General features: G+C 48.0%; 1 protein-coding gene across 2 annotated transcripts in view; it reads left to right on the forward strand.

The window, feature by feature from the left end:
- Positions 1 to 1,264: 1,264 nt before the first annotated feature.
- USP43 (ubiquitin specific peptidase 43) overlaps positions 1,265 to 19,982 on the forward strand; it is a 48,125-nt gene continuing 29,407 nt past the window's right edge. For both annotated transcript variants that reach the window (XM_064495266.1, XM_064495267.1), the window contains exons 1-3: positions 1,265 to 1,789; positions 9,442 to 9,573; positions 14,738 to 14,841. In XM_064495266.1, coding sequence (XP_064351336.1) covers positions 1,265 to 1,789; positions 9,442 to 9,573; positions 14,738 to 14,841 — 761 coding nt within the window. The remainder of the gene's footprint in view (positions 1,790 to 9,441; positions 9,574 to 14,737; positions 14,842 to 19,982) is intronic.

Below are 19,982 nucleotides of genomic sequence, written 5' to 3' on the forward strand. Positions count from 1 at the left end.
ACTCGCTGCTGCCCTATTTAACATATCAAGGTGGATATTTAATAAATGATGATGAGTTATTCATCAAATAATAAGAAACATTTCAGGGTTTTGATATAATAATGCATCCTGCTGATCTCTTGTTGAGCTAGAAATTGAGAAATTCACTTTGCAAGTCTTTGCCTGATTAATTATAAACCTGACAGTTACAGGATAAAGTTAGCAAGGCCCCCAGAATTACCCAGGGAATCACGGGCGGGACAAGGCAAAGCCAATTCTTACACAGCCAACAATTCAGCCAGGATTTTGCGTTAAGAAGTGAACACAGGACCTCGTAGGAGGCGCGCCCGGGAGCCGGAAAACTTCCTGGTAAGCAAATTCTGAGCTTGGAAAGAGTCAGGCTATGCGGCTGGCAGCCTACAGACTCGGGTCTAGTTCCGGTTTCTCTGCCTACGGGTCTGTGACCTCAGCCCATTGCGTTAACCTCTCAACCCGTTTCTCCAACTAAAAGAAGGACGATCAAGTCTCACTTGAAGGTTTTGGTAAACTCTTCAACCTAGCCTGTAATTTAAGCAAGCAAACCGCAACCATCACGGGGCAGCATGCGGCTCCCGGTTCTGGTCCCAGTACGGCGGGTCCCGGGAAAGGCTCTACCTCCCCTGCGAGGCAGACGAGCTGGAAGGCGGTGGCGCCACACACACCTGAGCCTGCGGAGGAAACAGCCGTGCACAAAAGCGCTCCCCATCCCTTCGCGGCTCCCAGTGCGCGTCTGTGCACAGCGCCCGAGGCTACCCCTTGGGGAGTCTGCCTTTCCATTCTCTTCACATTCACCTGGACGTAATTACGGGAAACCTGGAAATCGCCAGGGCTTTGCAATTCACTCCAGGGCGTTCATATTTACCATTATTTTCACAGCTTGAAGGTTGGGAGGTGAATAGGAGCAAAGGTTAAATTCAGGTCGGTAGGCTTATAAGAGGTAAGGAAGCGGGAAGGGAGCCCGAACGCCCCGCTCCAGCGCTTTTATTCCGGGTCCGCGCCGCGGGGGCGGGACCCGGCGGGGGTGGGGGCGGTGGGGCGCTGCCCGGGGCGGGCCCTAAGGCCGGATTCCCGCGCGGGGCGGGGCGGCTCCGCCCTTGGCTCCGCCTCCGCCCGGTCCCGGCACACCTGGCCCGCAGGTAGCCGGCGCCAGGGTGCCTTTCCGAGCTTGGAAGAGCCTGTTAGCGGTTCGTCGGCCCTGAGTCCGGGGTCTGGGGGCTCCGCTCCTGGAGGGGCGCCGGCGGGAGCCATGGACCCGGGCGCGGGGGCTGCGGCCGGAGAGGGGCCGCCCGCGCCCCGACCCCGCCGCCGCCACCGCTCCCTGCGCCGCCTGTTCAGCCGCTTCCTGCTGGCACTGGGCAGCCGCTCCCGCCCCGGGGACTCGCCGCCCCGGCCCCGGCCCCAGCCCCAGCCCCAGCCCCAGCTGGGACCTGGCGATGGCGACGGGGAGGGGGGCTTTGCCGGCGTCCCGGGTCCGGATCCAGCCGCGCCCGGAAGCCCCGGGGAGGAGCGCCCGCCCAGACCCCAGCCCCAGCTCCCCGCCGGCGACGGGGCGCGGCCCCCGGGAGCGCAGGGCTTGAAGAACCACGGCAACACCTGTTTCATGAACGCCGTGGTGCAGTGTCTCAGCAACACCGACCTGCTGGCCGAGTTCCTGGCGCTGGGGCGCTACCGGGCGGTGCCGGGCCGCGCCGAGGTCACCGAGCAGCTGGCGGCGCTGGTGCGCGCGCTCTGGACCCGCGAATACACGCCTCAACTTTCCGCGGAGTTCAAGGTAGGCAGCGCTCGGCGGCCGCCGAGTCCCGGCCCTTCTGGAGAAGTGCTTGCGCCATCAGGAAAGGGTGTTCCTGGGGACTTCTTTAGATGGCATTTACCAGTTCAGCTCCGGATAGTCGCTTTTGTTTTGAGTTGATTAGTATGTTATTGCTTGCGAATGTTTTCTTTTTGAATTAACTTACAGACATTTTTTGAGGGGTGGGGGTGAGTGCAGGGAGCTGGTAGATTGGAGTGTATTCAACCCTTTTTTTCTTTTGCGTTCAACAAACATTCGTTGAAGGGTTCTAACGTCAGGGATAGAGTTACCAGTCTAGAGGCATGCTTTGGGGGGGGGGGGGAGGAGTCCGACTTCGAAGGCCAAGACCTCGGAGGGAGGAGATGAAAGATGAGGACGCAGCTAGGCCAAGATCTAGGAATAATCCAGAGAGAGGGAACAGCACATAGAAAGGCCAGAGGCCTGAAGGAGTTGAGAACTGGAGGCATGAAAGAAACCGAGGGTGGTTGTTGCCCACAAGAGTAGAGAGGGGCCTATGTGAGGTTGGCCAGACCATGTAAGGTCTCGGAGGCAATAGTAAGGAGTTAGCATTTTGTTCTAAGCCCACTGGAAGCTAAGACCCTGCGCGCCAAGTACTGCGCTGAGTGCCGGAGGGGAGACAGTGCGTGTGCCGTACCGGAGGTGCTATCCTTTGGTTCAGTGTGAATTAAATCGTCTAGGATGCGTTAGCGTGGGTTTGTATCCATTGTCCCCGCGGTTACGGTCTACTTACCGGGGATGCTGCAGGATCATGAGGCTTTGGAAGTTATGTGTATCACTTCACCCAGGATTAAAGCAGGGTATTTGTTTGGGGTCCCGGTTGGATTAAAGAGTCCTGATAATTGATGCGCATGGCTGGCTTCCTGCTAAAAAACCACAGCTCTGGGCAGAGAGCTGAGGCTCCCCACAGACTAGGGACTGTTGTTCTTGGGGGAGGGGGAACTTGTCAGTGTTCATTCCACAAGCATCACCGCTCTTGAGTTTCAGCCTGAGAAAGCAATCCTTGCCATGTGACCCTAAAGGATGCCAACACTCACCGTCCTCTCCTCTGCTTCGACCAGTGAAGACCTCTCCTGCAGGAGTCAGTGGGTCAAATGGGTGTCAGTAATACCTCCTTTGGCATCATTTGCTTTTTAAATGTGAGAAGCAGTGGTTAAGAGCAAGTTCTTTGTGACCCTGAACAAGTTACTAAAAGCTCAACTGTGCCTCAACGTTCCTCATCTGTCAAATGGGACTCTAGTGGTACCTACCTTATTATAGGGTTGTTGTGAGTATAAAATGAGTTAATTATATGTCCTCACCTGCAGAGACCTGGAGGAGGCAGGGAGGTAATCTTTGTGTACCTTTTCTCTTGCTTGATGCATTCTCATCCTGTTACTGCAGCAGTGAGAGAGGCAAGAGGAGTTGAAATGTCTATCAAATTAGTAATCACTTTCCTTGACTCACCAGGATTTCCTATCTATTGTCTGCTCTCAAAGTGCCAAGAAGCTCCCTGTGAGCCTTGGAGAACTGAAGGATAATCAAGTTGTTAATACATTGATAAAGGTGATATGTCCCAGGGTTTCCTGCGACTTCAGGAAGGCAGCCTTGGAGAGAGTGGAGAAGGATTCCAGAATCTGGGCTTTTAAACCTTGCTGGTTGAAATCTAGGTGGGCTCTTCTTATTTCATAGATGAGGAGACACTCATTCAACGGATATGGAGTGTCCAGACTGTACAGGGAGCATGGAATACGTGTGGGGTGATAGGCGTAACTCCTGATCCTGGGGCTCCTCTCCAGAAGCCTACAGTCCAGCAGGAGAGGTGGAAGTCAGTGAAATAATCCCAGGGGTGTATGATTAGAACTGATAACAAGTGCTACAACATGAAGATACAGGGCACTTCTAGCGGGAGGGGAGGTGGCGTGAGGAGGCAGGGCAGGAGAGGTAACCACTGAGTTGAGTTTTGAAGGATGAAGGGTCAACGAAGGACATGGGAGGGTGGGCAGATTCACTGTAGACCCTGAGACTGAAAATGTCAGTCACTGAGGGGGTAGGGCCAAGAAGCCTTTACGGCTGGGCAGAATGAATGAATGATACGATGAATTCATGAAAGCTGATATGGCTGGGGGAAGGGGCTGGAGAATTGGCTGGGGACAAGCCACCTAAGATTGTGTAAAGGAGTTTGGTCTTTAAGAGGGATTGTTAGGTTCAAACCCAGAAAGGGAGGAAGTTAGAAGGGACCAACATGCTGGAGTGAGTTACCCCGGCCCAGACACACATATGGGATGGGTTTGTGGTATCCCATCCTTCCTGAGCCCCAAGTCACCTGGCCTGCACAGACAGTAGGACTGCTTTTTGTTTTAACAGCCAGTAAATACATACACTTTTGAAATCCTGCCCATGGTATTATTCATAATATTTTGCTTTTCTAATGATGTAATTAAATGTATGTAACTATAAAAAATTGGAAAGTGCTAAACTGTGAAAAAAAAATCTGGAACTCCACCCTCTAGAGAGAACCAAATAAGCATGTTGATGTGCTTCAGATCATATACAAACAATTGGAAGTTCTAGTTTTGTATCCTGCTTTTTAAATTTAAGTATTATCATAAGACTTTCTCCTGGTCATTAAAATATTCTATAAGACTTAATTTTTAATGATTGTATAATATTTCATAAAGAGAGCTTGTCAATCCCTCGGGATACATTTATGTACTGTACAATTTTCCAGTTATCACACTGCATTGAAAATTCTTATATTTAAATCATTGTCCTTAGCTCTGATCCCTTCTGTAAGCTTAATTCCTTGAAGTGAAATTACATGGTTAAAGCAAAGATGGCTATTTTGTTATTTTTAGATTTCTTGCTTTTTAAATCAACTTTTTTGAGGTATAAATCATGTACAATGAAATGCACCCAGTTTAAAATATTGAGTTATATTAGAGATACAACGCTGTGCAGGGTACACAGCGTACTGATTTCCTGCATTTGTATTGCAGCAGGATTGCCGACAGTAGCGCTGGTTAACATCGACCTGTTGCATAATTATCATTTTTCTAGTGTTGGGAACAATTACGATCTAGTCTCTTAGCAAGTTTAATGTCTATAGTTCAGTTTTGTTGTCTATAATCACTGCCTAGGCGCACCTCCTTTTATTGCAATGTGCAGGCATTTCATCCTTTACAAGCTGAGGTTTTGTGGCAGCCTGCGTTGGGCAAGTCTATCGGCGCCATTTTTTCCAGCAGCATTTGCTCACTTCATGTCTGTGTGTCACGTTTTGGTAATTCTCACAGTATTTCCAACTTTTTCATGATTATTATCCTTGTTAAAGTGATCTTTAATGTCACTACTGTAGTTGTTTCAGAGCATCATGAACTGCACTCGTGTAAGATGGTGAACTGAATCAATGAATGTGTGTGTTCTGACTGCTCTGCCGACTGGCCATTCCCCCATCTCTCTCTCTTTCCTCGGGCCTCCCTATTCCCTGAGACACACAATACTGAAGTGAGGCCAGTGAATAGCCCTACAGTGGCCTCTAAGTGTTTGAGTGAAAGGAAAAGTCAATCCATGCAGGAAACATCTTTGTGGTCTTATTTTAAGAAATTGCCACAACCGCCCCAAACTTCAGCAGCCAGCACCCTGATCGTTCAGCAGCCATCAGCATCAAGGCTGACATGTCACCAAGATGAGACTTGCTGAAGGCTCAGATGATGGTTAGCCTTTTTTAGCAATAAATTATTTTTTAATTAAGGTGTGTACATTGTTTTTTTTTTTTTAGACATAATGCTGTTGCACACTGAAGAGATTATAGTATAGTGTAAGCGTAACTTTTATATGCCCTGGGACACCAAAAAACTGGTGTAACTCGCTTTGCGATATTTGCTTTATTACGGTGGTCTGGGGCCGAACCCACAATACCTCCACCTGGACCATGTATTTGTTTCCAGGACTCATTTATCTACTAGTTGCAAATCTGTTCCCTTAAACCACATCTCTCCCATTCCCCCACCCTCAGCCCCTGATAGCCACCGTTTTACTTTCTGTTTTCCTGATTTCAGGTTTTTTAGATTCTGCATATAAGAGAGATCATACCCCGTTTGTCTGTTCCTGTCTTACTTCACTCAGCACAGTGTCCTCATGGTCCTCCCATGTTGCTGCAAATGGCAGAATTTCTTTCCTCGTGGCTGAGTAAAAATGTTATGTGTAGAATCTGATAGGTTTTGACATGTGTACCTGTTAATCACCATCCCAGTTTTAAGTATTTATTGTTTTTTGGTTTTTTTTAGTTTTTAAATCGACTTTATTGGGCTTGACTATTTTTAGTACTCCTATCAACAAATTTCTTTCGAAATAATTATATCAAATTTTAGATATACCAGCGATGGGTATTTTCCTATGTACAGGATGTTCTGTCATTAATTTATAGAACAAAAAGAAGTAAGTGTCTTGTTTTTATTTATAAGCAGTGAGGTGTTGGATTCTTGCATGCTTTTTTACTAGTCGTAGGAATTCCAGGTGCTGTTGGAGTTGTCTGTTCATATTGTCTGTCTATCCATTCTGCCTTGGTCTTAATGTTCTTTTTTCTTGTTTCTGTAAGTCCCTCAACTCTTGTCATATTTGCTGCAAACTCTCTCCTCCTTCTCCCTGCTGAAAGTTTTACTTATTTCATACCTTTTGAGAAGCATTCTATTTTATATACTTCCAGTTCTTCTATGGTTATATTAAGGATTTCCACCATCTGGAATTTATCTTAGCTTATGTGCTTGAGGATCAATTTTAGACCAACAATTTTAGGCATGTGGGATGCCTCAAGTGATATGCTGGAGGCATTGCTTTTTTTTTTTTTAACCTTTTAAAATTGAAGTATAGTCAGTTTACAATGTGGTGTCAATTTCTGGTGTATAGCACAATACTAAAGTCATACATATACATACATATATTCTTTTTCATATAGGTTAATATAAGATATTGAATATAGTTCCCTGTGTCATACAGTATAAACTTGTTGTTTATCTATTTTATACATAGTAGTTAGTATCTGCAACTCTCGAACTCCCAATTTATCCCTTCCCACCTCCTTTCCCCCACCAGTAACCAGAAGTTTGTTCTCTGTGTCTGAGTCTGTTTCTGTTTTATAAATAAGATCCTTTGTGTCTTTTTTTGTATATTCCACATATAAGGGATATCATATATTTTTCTTTCTGATTCTGGCTTATTTCACTTAGAATGATGATCTCCAGGTCCATCCATTTTGCTGTAAATGGCATTATTTCATTCTATTTTTTTTTATGGCTGAGTTGTATTCTGTTTTGTATATATATATATATATATACCATATCTTCTTTATCCAGTCATCTGTTGATGGACATTTAGGTTGTTTCCATGTCTTGGCTATTATAAATAGTGCCGCTGTAAACATTGGGATGCATGCGACTTTTTGAATTAGAGTTTTCTCTGGATATATGAGGAGGCATTTAAAAAAAAAGTTTACCTTCATCATTTGTGTGTTTTGGAAGTTCTGGACAAAACAGTAAGACACCCAATGGAAATGGAGTAAAAAATAATGAACAGAAAGAAAATTACTAAATGGTTCTCGAAATCCATGTTTTAGAATTATTGCTGTCACTGATGGGGTCAGGTACAAACTAGAAGATCAAAAGCAAGACCGATTTAGAAACATATAAAAATGAGATTTCATCCCTAAAAACCAGAAATATGAAATAACTAGGAATATTTATTATAACAGATATCAGATAAATGATCAGTGTTGTGAGGGAGAAACCCACACTTGCACACACACACACAGGTGGAGCCGTGCCACACTGCCGAGTAGAAATACCAAATGTTGCTATTCATCCCTCCTGCGTTAGCATTTACCTCTGATGCGGTTCTAGTCACATTTCAAGAGACTTCCAAAGGACTTCAATAGTAGAATCAATAGGTAAAGTCATAAAAAATATTCTGTAAAACACCTGCCAGATACTGTTATAATTGGAGAAAGACCAATAAAGAACAGTGTTCATTGTAAAAAAAAAAAAAAGTTTGCAATATACAAATGAAAATGAAAAAAAATCTCCTATGGTCCCACCTTTCTAAAACCATTTGTTAATATTTTACCATATATTTTCTAGTCTTTTATCTATCTATAAATCTACATAAAATAATCTCATATATTTTTGTATTAAAAATGACAGGATCATTCCTTTTCTCTTGAGCATCTCCTCAAGCATAATTTTTAAGGCCATCTGATATAAGTGTGCAGTAAGTTTCCCCCTGATAGCTGTAATACATTGAGGTATCTTTGCTTGTATCTCTCATTACCTTAGGCTAAACCCCGCGGCGTGGAATTTATAAAGAGGGACATCATTAAGGTCTTATCTTGTCTGTCTTCTTGAAATTGTCAAATTCTTTCTGGAAAGGTTGTGTGGCTCTCTAGCCAGACTAAGATGAGGTAAGTGTCAGTTTTAAAGGATTAGGGTGATTAGCAGGAGGGGAGTGGATTTCTCTTGGAAGGAAGAATAATTCGAGGTAGAGACGATAGACGTGGGAAAGTGTGTTTGCCTCCCTGCCACAGTGGCTCATTTACCAGGAGCTTTGAAGTACGTGAGGGAGTGGTGAGCGATGGATGGGACCAGACCGGAGGAGTTTGGATTGTTAGGTGGTGAGTCAGTGGGTCAGGAGGGGTTGGGAGTAAGGGCACCATCACCAGCGGGGCTCTGGAAGATGGGTCTGAGCTCTCCTGCCGGCGGTGGGTTGGCAGGGGGATGTCCCGGGGGCTGGGCTCCTCTGTGGGTAGGTATTCCCATCTGGATCAGCAGGAGTTAGCACTTAGCAATGGCACTGGGACTCCTCTGAAGGAGCAGGGTGGGAAAAGTTGGGAAGCCAGAATCCGAAGCTGACTGATGTGTGTTTGAGGGGGAACCTGAAGGAGGACACTGATGCTAAGAGAAAGAGCTGGCTTTAGAGATTTCGAGTTGGAAGGGCGGGATCGAGGGACCCCTCCCCCGCCTCAACCAGGAGAGAATGTTGGTACTAAGGATACAGGTTTGAGGGAGACTGGGGGGTAGAGTTACCAGATAAAAGATATGATGCTCAGTTAAACTGAAATTTCAGATAAACAATAACTTGTGAGTAGAAATATACCCCTCAAGTTGCATAGGGCATACTCCTACCACAAGCACCGTTCATTGTTTATTGCCTATTTATTATTTACTTTATTCGCTAATCTGACAGCCCTGTTTGGGAGTCAAAGTGCAGAGAAGCCTGGGGGAAGAATCCAAACTAGACCCTCCTGTGCACCGAAGCTAGAGTGTTCCAGAGACTCAGAACCAGCATCTCAGTTAAACCTTGAATCTTGCGTCGGCACATCCTAAGGTTTTCTGTAAATCCCAAGGAAAGACTAAAAGAAAGGAAAAGAAAACAGCCCAGGCCCTTTGATTCCACTAGCCGTGGTGAGGGTGGTCTGGGTCCGCAACCCCGCTCACACTGCTTCCCTGGGGGAGGCTGCTTCCTGCTGCGCAGGGTTTCTGAGCTGTCATTCCCCGTCAGGGCTGAATCGCCACCGTGGGTAGACTTGGTGCTTAGCTGGTTGTTGGAAAGGCCAAACTGCCCATCTGATTTCCCTCTGTTCCTTCCAGAATGCTGTGTCCAAGTACGGCTCTCAGTTCCAAGGCAGCTCGCAGCACGACGCCCTGGAGTTCCTGCTCTGGCTGCTGGACCGCGTGCACGAGGACCTGGAGGGCTCGTCCTGCGGGCCGGGGTCCGACCAGGTCGGTCACCCTCGAAACCACACACAGTGTTGGATTTCCTTTTCTTCTCCCTTGCGTATTTACTCAGCTCCTCAAAACTAAATCTGGAAACCCAGATTCTTAGATTTGTGTGTATTCTGGCCACCGCACACACAGCACCGTTCCTTGCTCCTTCCTCTGAACCCCGTTTGTGTTAAGACCAGGCATTTCCTCCCATTGCAGCACCTCATCCTCTTTAATCCCAGGGAGACAATGAATGAGGGTTTCTGTTTGGTTTAAAGTTTGAAAAATCTCCTTTTTGTCAATATCCTAGGCTTTAGTATGGTCAGCCGAGGCCATGCGTGCCATAGTTTGTTATTTTCAGGTGGTACCATTTTAACCCTCCCCTTGCTTTCTCACTCATCCTACGGAGCAGCGACTCCCAGTCTTTTTCTCAAGACACAGGATGGATAATCTTTCCATGTGTGCACTTAGCGTTCCCAGATTTGGATGAAACCTCAAGCCCTTGAGAATAAGAGAGCCCTACGATCACTCATAATAACCACGGTTAATCGTCACATCAGCTGTGTTCTCTGTGGGCTTTGCTAAATAAAGATCAGTGATGAGTTCTGCTCTAATGCTGTCCTTTCATCTCTCACTTAAAAATGTAAAAGCTTAGAAGTTATTATCCCATGAGAGAGCAAAGTTACTCCCACAGTATCCACGAATAATCTGCTGTAATTTAAAAAAGTGTTTCGCCAGCTTTGGTAATTAATCCGTCACGTGTTCCTCTTGACGTGTCTCAAACCCGATCCAGGTGCAGCTGCAAGAACTGCTTTGCTAGTTTGTTTGTGTTAAGTCTGGACGTTTTTTCCCATCCCTCCTGTGAGTCAATTAAAAAGCCCTTTGGAAGTGTTTAAATCTTTCAGCCGTCACTTCATCCTTTCATTACCTGCTTGGGGCCCAGCATTCTAGAGAAGTGAAGACTGAACGGCAGTCCCAGTGGTGTGGGAGGGATAAGTCCAGGCACCTGGCGTTCAGCAGGATGACAACCGCGAATAGTACTGTGCTGAATGCCGGAAATTTGCTAAAAGTAGATTTCAGGTGCTCGCACTCCACACAGAAGAGGTAGCTACGTGAGGAGATGGCTGTGTTGGTTAGCTCGCCGGAAGTGATCATTTCACTGTGTAGACGTAAATCAAGTCATCCTGCGGCACCCTTTAAATATATACAATGTTTATTTAAAAATAAAGTGGCTCAGGAAGCTGAGTCATCTTCTTCTTGTCTGTATAGCCAGCTGTTACCTGTCTTTCTCTCTCTTTGAAAATGACAAGTTGTACCTTTAAGAAGAGGAGAATGTAACTATGTATGTCTTGAATAAGAATAGACCTATCTAAAACAATGTAATGTAGAAGCTAAGAGCCTGGCAGAGTGCAAAAACAGTTCTCATGTCTGAGATAGCAGGTTGCCAAATGCCTGGGACGGGGGAGATAATGATTGTATAGTATTCTGTACTCCTCAGATCACATCTTGGAGTGTCGTACCCAGTATGAGTAACTACTGCCATTTGTGGAGTGTGGCTAGAGTTATTATCCCCATTTTATAGGTAACCCAAAATTCAGAGAGGTGGATAACCTTCCCAAAGCAGCACAGCTTAAGAAGAGACAGAATCAGGATTCAAGTCGAAGGAGGTCTGGCTGGAAAGCTGGTTTTCTTATTTTTAGAAAGAACCACCTCATTCACTCCAAAAGACACAAATGAAGCAAAGCAAAAGCATCATCAAACAGAACCTGGGAGGACCAGACCCTCAAAGGTTAGGGTGTTTTCTCTGAGTTGTGGGGTTATGGGTGAGTTTTCATACACGTACTATGATTTTCTGTTTATCTAACTCAGACCCTTTTAGTTGCAAGTGACAGAAATTTAACTTGGTCAAACTTAAGGAGAGGGCATTTATTGGCTTTTAGAACTTGTAAGTGCAAGGGCTGAGCCGGCTTCAGGTAAGGCTGGATCTAAGGACGCAGATGATGTCCCTAGGTCTTTGGCTCTTTGTCTCTTTGACTCTCCATTCTCAGATTGGCTGTGCGCAGACAGTGGCAAGATGGGCCCCTGCAATGCTCATATAGCCTTTTCCACCTGGGATTCCAGAAAAAGCCCAGGAAGGAGCCCAGTTGTCATAGCTTGGCTCACATGCCCACCCCTGGGCAGATGGCCACCAGGATGGAATATTCTGATTGGGCATATTGGTCACATGCCCGTGGCATGAATGCCACCGAAATCACGTGGGCCAAGGACGGCTTCTGTAGAGTTAGGGCAGGTTACTTCTCCCAGGAAGGGAATGCTGAGCAGATAAACATGTTGCTACAGTATAATCCACAATCTTAGTGTGAACACATTTTGAAATCAGAACGATGTATTAAAAAAAGAGAGAGAGACTGTGTACTGCGATGTGTCATGTGCCAGGCACCCGACGTGATGCTTTCAGGCCCGACTTCACTCCTGACACATAGGAGACGCTCACAAACTCTGCAGTGGTTGAAACAATCAGGTATTTATCATGTCTTAATGCTTGAGAGGGTAGCTCGTGTGTCCCGGCTGAGGGAAACGGAGCTTAAGTTGTTCAGGTCACTCAACTTCTGCCCGGTTGAAGGAGACTCTAATCTGAGTCTCCGGCAACCTCCTCCCTCTGGCTCTTCATTTGACCTGATTGAAACCAGAAAAGATCCTTTTCTCTGTCCGGGGTCAAAGCTGCTCTAGAAATTTGCTCTCAGAAAATCGGGCTGCCCGCGGAGGCCTGGCTGTGAACGCTTGAAGGTAAAAGAGCAGAGCTGTTGGACTGTTTGGCACGAACTTCGTTTTCTGTTTCCAAGAAGGAAAGGGACTGTCCTCTGTGTAACTCTGAACAATTTTTCTTTCTGAGGTTATTTCTGTTTCGAAACATATGAAAGCCATGTAGCTCGATTGATTTGAAACTGGGAATAAAAAACATAAGGACCACTTTCTTCTCTATTAACGCAATGATAGATGTGTTCATCTGGTGGAAATGGGGTCTTTTTACTCACCTTAGATGCTGTGACACAAGAAGCCATTTTGGCAGGTGATCTTACAGAAAACACCACTCATGCAGAATTAAGAAAGGAATGGGGCTGGGGGAAGACCAGGAAGTTAACATTTATTAAGCACCTACTGTATGCCAGGCAGGATACCTGTATCTTTTTTGATGGATTGATTGCCTTTTTAAATGGAGGTACAGGGGCTTGAGCCCAGGACCTCGTGCATGCTAAGCACACATTCTGCCACTGAGCTCTACTACCCGCTCCCCCCCCCCTTTTGGATTTAAATGATGGCTCCATCCAGCTGGATGTGATATTCCTATTCCTTTTAGATGCAGAACAAGGCTCAGGGAGAGATTCAGGGTCACTGGTCTAGTGGAGTCAGCCAGCCTGGTCTGACCTCGTGGTCCCTGCTTTGTGAATGACCCTCTGCTGCCTCTTACCCCAGCCTCGTTCGGGATTTTCTCTTTCCAGACCCAGCCTTAGATGATCCCATCCCAGCCCCTTCCAAAGCATGCTGTGCCATCATCTTGACACAGAAGCAGCCCGTATCATCATGAGGTCTTGGGTTGCAAGGAGCAGCAGCCGGCTTCAGCTGACTCAGACAGGAAGTGCAGGGTGTGTGTCGTAGACTCCAAGGGAAGGCTGAAGCAAGGCTTGGAACCATCAAGAACCAGACAGCTCTGGGATGGGGGCATCTTGGTGGCAGGAACGGCTCAATCCTCCAGCCTGGACGCTTCCGCTAGAGTCACTCTTTGCAGCCTTTTGGTCTCTCTGCCCATGATTGACACACGGGGCAGGAACATCACCTCTGTCTGGTTGGGTCGTGTGCCTGTCCCTTTGGTAAGGGAGGGCAGGATGCCTGATTAAAAAGCCTTCCCCGCCTCCCCATGGACTGGATTCTATGTTCCCAAAGCAGGGGAGGCTCTTCCCAAAGAAGAGGAGTCAGTCTCGGGCAGCCCCAAAATGCTAATGTCCGCTCTGCATCCAGGTTCTCTGTCACTCCTCCGAGCCTTCTGCCCTCCATTAGGTGCCTGCCCTGGGGTCGATGACCCTTGACTTCAGCGTGCCCACCCCTCCTCCCCAACCTACTGTCTCCTTTTGACTTTCCCTCCTCTGTTAATGGAACAGGAGTTCTCCAGCCACCAGGTTGGAAGCTGGGAATTGGCCCCGCATATATCCTCCCGCTTCTGGTGCGCAGTTACAGGCTGTGTCCACAGGGTGACTGGACTGAGTCCATTCCTCCTCTTTATTTTCACAGCTCCTACTCTAGGCACCCTGTGGGGACGCAGATCGTTGAGCCTCCTATTCTGTGTCCTGGCTCCAGACTCCCCTTCCTCAATCGTGTGCTTGGCTGTCAGGTTACAGCCTGTCTCTGTGCACATAGGTACCACTTAGGTTCAAAACCCGTCAGATACGCCCCATCCTGGAACAACGACAAACACTTATACGCTCTTGCTGACACCTTGATTTTGGCCTCATGATACTGATTTTGGATGTCTGGTCCGAGACCTGTGCAAGAGTACAGTTCTGTTGTTTCAAGCAACTCGTTTGTGGTAGTTTGCTGGAGCCGCAACAGGAAATTAATACATACAGGAATGCAAAGGACACAAGAGGACTGACTGTGGAGGAGGGAGGAGGCCGGTGCATTGTTCTAAGGCGTGAGCAAACCTGGTTTGTCTGAGAAAGATGATGCTCGTGTGAAGACTGGCTCCCCCGGAAAGTGTGGACTGGAACGTGGAAGATGGGCAGATTTGGTGTGGGTGTATTTGGAGTGAGATGTACAGGAGGCAGCTAGACACAGGGGCCCTGCAGGAGGGAGGGAGGGGCCCAGCAGGAGGGAGGGAGGGGCCCAGCAGGAGGGAGGGAGGGGGCCGGGGGATCCGAGGGAGGGAGGGGCCGGGCGGGTGTGCGTCAGCGCTCGCCAGCGCTCAGGCTTCACTCCCGCTCTTTCAGCACACGCACGGTCTCTCTCTCAGGGAGTCTGGGGGCCCCGGCATCGAAGGGGCGCTGAATTAACGGTAAGACAACATGGAAGGTTCTGTTTCTGCAGGTCTGGGCCCCGGAAGGGGTGCCGTGGACCCAGGAGGAGGCCGTAGGCTCCGTAGTGATGGGAGGCACATCTAATCTTGCTTCCTCTCCTCATTTCTTTGCAGCTTCAGCCTGAAGCCAGGAAAACCTCTGAGAACGCCCTGTCCCCCTCGGCTCCGCTTTCTTTAGGCCGAAGTTTTGTGCAAAGCCACTTTCAAGCACAATATAGGTAAGAATGGGGTGTGTTTAGAATTTGTCACTGAGGGGTTCAGAAAACTTGGTTGCTGGTAACCAGCCTCCCATTGCCAGGTCTACCCCGAGATTACAAAACTGTAGAACCATAAAATGCTTCTCTCTCCCATTATAAATCCCAGTGAGCCAGTCACTCCTATCGTCTCTGACCTTTGGTACTTATTTCCTTTCTTGCTGGCTCCTGACCTCCCGTCCCTCCTTGAAGGAAGGGTGATGGGGTGATGGGTGGGTGGTTCTACAGAGTATGACTGTGGAGGCCAAGATCCCCCCAGCAGGACATCATTCAGAAGTGGATGAGATCTTTCTTCTTTGTTCTTTATCGCCAGATATCCCAGTTTCACAAGTTATTTCTAGTTCAAGATTTCCCAGCATAATGGAGTTCTTAAAAAAATAACTACTGATTGTAGACTCTGACTTCAGAAAGTCTGTGTCCTCTTTGGGCTTTTACATACGGTAGTTCAGAGACTGACTTAAGGCAGACTGTTTTCCAGTATGACAGTGTTTTAGTGCAAGCACTGACTGCAGGGAGAGCTCTGAAAGGGGAGAACCCCTCACCCACCCCGGGCTTCGCGGAGGAGGTGCGCCTTCTGATGAGTTCTGTAGGATGAACAGGATTGAAAGGGTGGAAATGGATTCAAATAAGCATGAACCCCAATCCGAGGTGGAAATGAGCACAGTGATCAGGATTTAGGGGGAGCCACTGGCTACATGGATGCTTGCCCAGATATTTTTAAATTTAATCCTTACCAGTGCCTTAGGAGATGGGTTACCATCTGGAAGGTCGGGCATTTTGGGAGGATACATTGTAAACGGCAGAACCAGGACTGACCTTTGATAAATCTCTGACGGACAAGTCCTGCTTCTGCTTTCTTTATGATTCTTCCTCTTGGGTGATTCTTCATCTGACCTCGCTCTTTTCTTGTGATGTTCTGCTGTTACTTCATGCACGGCAGCTCTGCCCTCCTGATCTCCATTATGGACACCAAGACAGGTTTTTATATTCTTCTGGATGTTGCGTTAAATCATTTTCCGAGGTATGCTTTTCTCTGATTCTCCTGGACACTCTTCTTTTTCCTTTGCTCTGCCGCCTTTTCCATAAGCCTCCTGTTGGGTTTTATCTCTTATTTACTTCAAACAAAGTAGCAATTATTCAGCCTTCTAGAATTCATTGACTTAACGGCCATTTCCTTTTGTCTTTTGGGGCGATTTGTATTCTTTGTATTTGGAAAGGAGCAGATGACTTAAAATTGCCCAGAAACTGTTCTGATTTAGGATTTATATTATATTCAATGATCACCCATAATATATTTTGGATATGATCAGTGTCTTTGAGATGACTGTTTATTTAGGAAGACCAAGTAGTTTTGGACACACTTTGGAAGAATACCAAAGCTGCTTTCCCACTAGAACAGAAAATCCACAGCAATTAAGTTCTCTCACTCTCCCTGACCATGGAGGACCTCACATGACCTTGAGTGACAGCCACAGTGACCCTGGGCTCTCCTCCTGCCCTTGGTCGCTTGGCATATGGGGTAATTAAAATCTCTTCTAAATGAGCCCCACTCTCGTTGTCCATGAAGAGAGGCCCCGTGATTTCCTGAGAGAAGCGATGATATATTATGAGGTTTGCACAGAGGAAACCTAGATTTTGTGTCTACTAAGCTTTTTTTGGCCATGGAAGCTGCTTGTAGGGCCTCTGTCTTATCTCCAGGTACTCAGAGCAGAGGCAGCTTGAAAGCAAACTAAGGAGACAGAGGATAAGAATAGAGGAGGAGGGAGAAGAGCATCTAGAAGGAGGGAGGGGGAGATGAAAGGCGAGGGTATGTTAGAGCTTGGGGAAGGGTCCCCATAACTGCCTCCACGTAGCACTTGCTGGTGCCCCCATGCAATACATCCACTCACTTCCTTGCTCACTCGGTGCTCTCCACCCTCTTCCCCTCTTGTCCACACACACTCTTTTCCTTTCCTTCTTTCACATCCTTGAGCATCGGAGGTTGGGCTTGGTCCAGCGGCTACAGTGAGAAGCATAATTCCTTGCCCACGAGAGAGAAAATTACTAACCAAACAGATCCATTTATTCTCTGAATAACTTATTTATTTATTAAAATGTTCTTATTGGAGTATAGCTGACTTACAGTATTCTCTGGATTTTTAACTCATGCCTACTAGGTGCCAGCTTCTCTTCTGGGTGCTGGGAATTAGGCTGCAAATCAGACCCAGCCCCTGTTCTCAAGGAGCTCACGTTCTGTTGGGGAGGTGCCAGATGACACACTCGCAACAGGCCATTGGGGATAACGATGCGTGTCACCTGGGAGATGGGGGAGGCAGCCAACCTTAGATGAGGTGATGGAGGAGGCTTCTTTTCAGAGGGGACACTTGAGCCTCGAGCTGAGTGACAAGGAGCCAGTCATTCAAATACTTGGGGATAGGGTGTTCCAGGTAGGAAAAACAGCCCGGGGCTCGGGATTGGAATGGTCTTGGCCAGTTCGAGGAGCAGAGAGCTGCCGAGTGGTGAGGGATGGGAGGTGAGGCCAGAAAGGTGGACTGTGACCTGGTGGTGCCGGTGTCCGGTCCAAGTGTGGGTTGTAGTCTCAAAGGCATAGGAAGCCACTGCAGAGTTTAAAGCAGGGTGTGGTGTAGTTACCAGTTTAGAGACTGGCTGGTTGTTTTGGTGATGAAGGGGGCAGGACCGGGAGCAGGAGCAACGATGTTGCACTGGCCTCCCAGTGGGAGAACGGTGGCGGCTGGGACCATGAGGTGGTGATGGAGAGAAGTGGGTGGGTGGGGACCGTGTTTGGGATGTAGGGGCAGTAGGACTTGCCAGGATTTAAGGGGAGGGGTGGAGGGACGGAGGGGACCATGAGAATCTAAGGAGATGCCTGGATTTTTACCTCCTTATAGAACTGGCGAGTGCTTTGAAGGGAAAACTGAGGGAGCTTTGACGTGTGTGTTATAAATGTGAAAGGGGAAGAAACTCCTGTCTCCCTTTACATTGCTTTTGACCACCACCACACTCACCACACATCTGGCCCCAGACGTGTGCATGTTCGCCCCCACAGACACTCCTGCAGTTCTCTCCGGACACCCACTGAGCATCTGACGACTTAACTCCATTCTGACACCATCCCCTCAGAGTGAGCACAGACCCCACAGGGTCAGCGCTCAGCCCCCAGGGCTGCCTCCCCACCACCCATCACAAGTCCCCGGTCGTCACCTGTGCTTCGGACCGGCTGGCTATACATTGGATGTTTCCACCACCACCTCCTCAGGTTCAATAATTTGCTAGAGCGGCTCCCAGGACTCAGGAAAGCAGTTTACTTACTAAATTAGCAGTTTATTTGGAAAGGATATGACTGAGGAGCAGCAAAATGGGAGATGCATTGAGCAAGGCATGTGGGAAGGAGCTTGGGGCTCTCATGCCCTCTCTGGGTGCACCACCCTCCCAGCAGCCCCTCTGGTCACCAGCCTGGAAGCTCTCCCAACCCCCTCTGCTAGGGTCTCTCTGGAGGTACCATATGCAGGGGCCACTGATCCAGTCACTGCCAGCTGTGATGAACTTAACTTCTGGCCCCCTTCTTTTGCCAAGAGGTGGGGGTGGAGCTGAGCCAACTTGGCTGGTTCCACTGGCACCCAGCCCCCACCCCGTGCTTTTATCTGGGGGCTTTCCCAATGTCTGCTCATTAGCAGAAAGCAGGTGTGGTCGGTGGCGCTTGTTATGAATAGCAGAGATGCTCCTTTTACCTTTCTTCTTGCCCATATCACTTGGGAAATTGCAAGGGTTTTAGGAGCTCTGGGCCAGAAGACCAAACGCGTATTTCTTGTTCTGAATGTCAGTATCACCAGGCGGCAGGGGAGTCGGGAGGATTTCTGAAGAAGTGACAATTGAGCTGATCGGATACGAAGGACAGTGGGTTCCCTTTGGGTAGATTACTGTAGCAGGATGAGTAAGAAGCAAGATATTCATGCTTAAAAAAAAGGGGGGGTGGGATGGTGACAGCTAAAAATAACTGCTTTCTGCCTGATAGTCCACAGTAAAAAAAAAACATAGTTAGGCACGTCCATCTGGGCTAGGGCTCTCGAGGTCTGAGAAGTGATTTCCTGCAGCGGTCCGTGGGCACCTGCTCCAGGCCGGGGCCCGAGCCTGTGCTTGCTGCTCTAGACCCTCTTTGGCCTCTTCTCCTGGGGAAGGCTTGCCTGGGATGGAGGGTCACCCCGGTATCAGCCTTCTTCATGGAACTGCAAGCTGGGAGCGTTATTAGGGGTTAACCGAGAGACCCGCTCACTGAGGTTCTCCCTCCTCCGTCTCCCCTGGTCCCCCTCGTTAGGGGGCTGAGTTTTTGCCTTTGGCTGGAGGAGAGGAGGGGAAATAATAGGATGCTGGAGGTTATAGACCAGAGGAAAAATTATTCCTTATTCTACATGATTATCAGCTTGAAAACATCTGCAAATTTAATAGCCAAGGATTGTTGCTATGTTAGTTCTGGCTAGAGGAGGGATTGCCCGCACACACGTGTGTGTGCGCACGTGTGTGTGTATGCGCGCGTGTGTGTGCGTGTGTGCACGTGTTCATCTCGTCATGTCATTCCTAGCTTTTATTCACAGCAAGCCTAACCTGGTCCCAGTTACAGGCACATTCCCTTTTCAGCAGAGTATGTTTCAGAAGGCTTTCTCAGAACAGCTCTTGGCGAGGAGACATCTTACTTGTGTGTTGTCACAATTACCGTTGCGGGTGTGGACACGCGTTTCCCCAGCCAGCAGGCAGGTAAAGCCAGCCAGGTCTGAGGTGGAAGATGTGTGTCCAGCAGCAGCGAGAGGCCGGAGTGCGAACCTGCAGTGTCATTTCTGGGCGTTTGTAACTGATGGAGAAGAAAGAGCAGTTCTGAGTTCCAGCAGCAGGTGAGAGGCTGGCTTTGCAGCAGAAGCTGTTTCAGGGAGAATAAATACCTGAGGGAGATGGGTGTGTGAACACTAAAGGGCAGCAGGTGATTTCTGTCCCTTTCCCCTGTGAGCATGTGGGGGACAGCAGGACAGGACCGTGAATGGAGGGCATGGCGAGGACAAAAGGACCCTCAGGCCACATTTGGGGGTAGAGCTGGAGCCTGGTAACACCTGGAGTTT

Source organism: Camelus dromedarius, chromosome 16, assembly GCF_036321535.1.
Source record: "Camelus dromedarius isolate mCamDro1 chromosome 16, mCamDro1.pat, whole genome shotgun sequence".
Lineage (NCBI taxonomy): Eukaryota > Metazoa > Chordata > Mammalia > Artiodactyla > Camelidae > Camelus > Camelus dromedarius.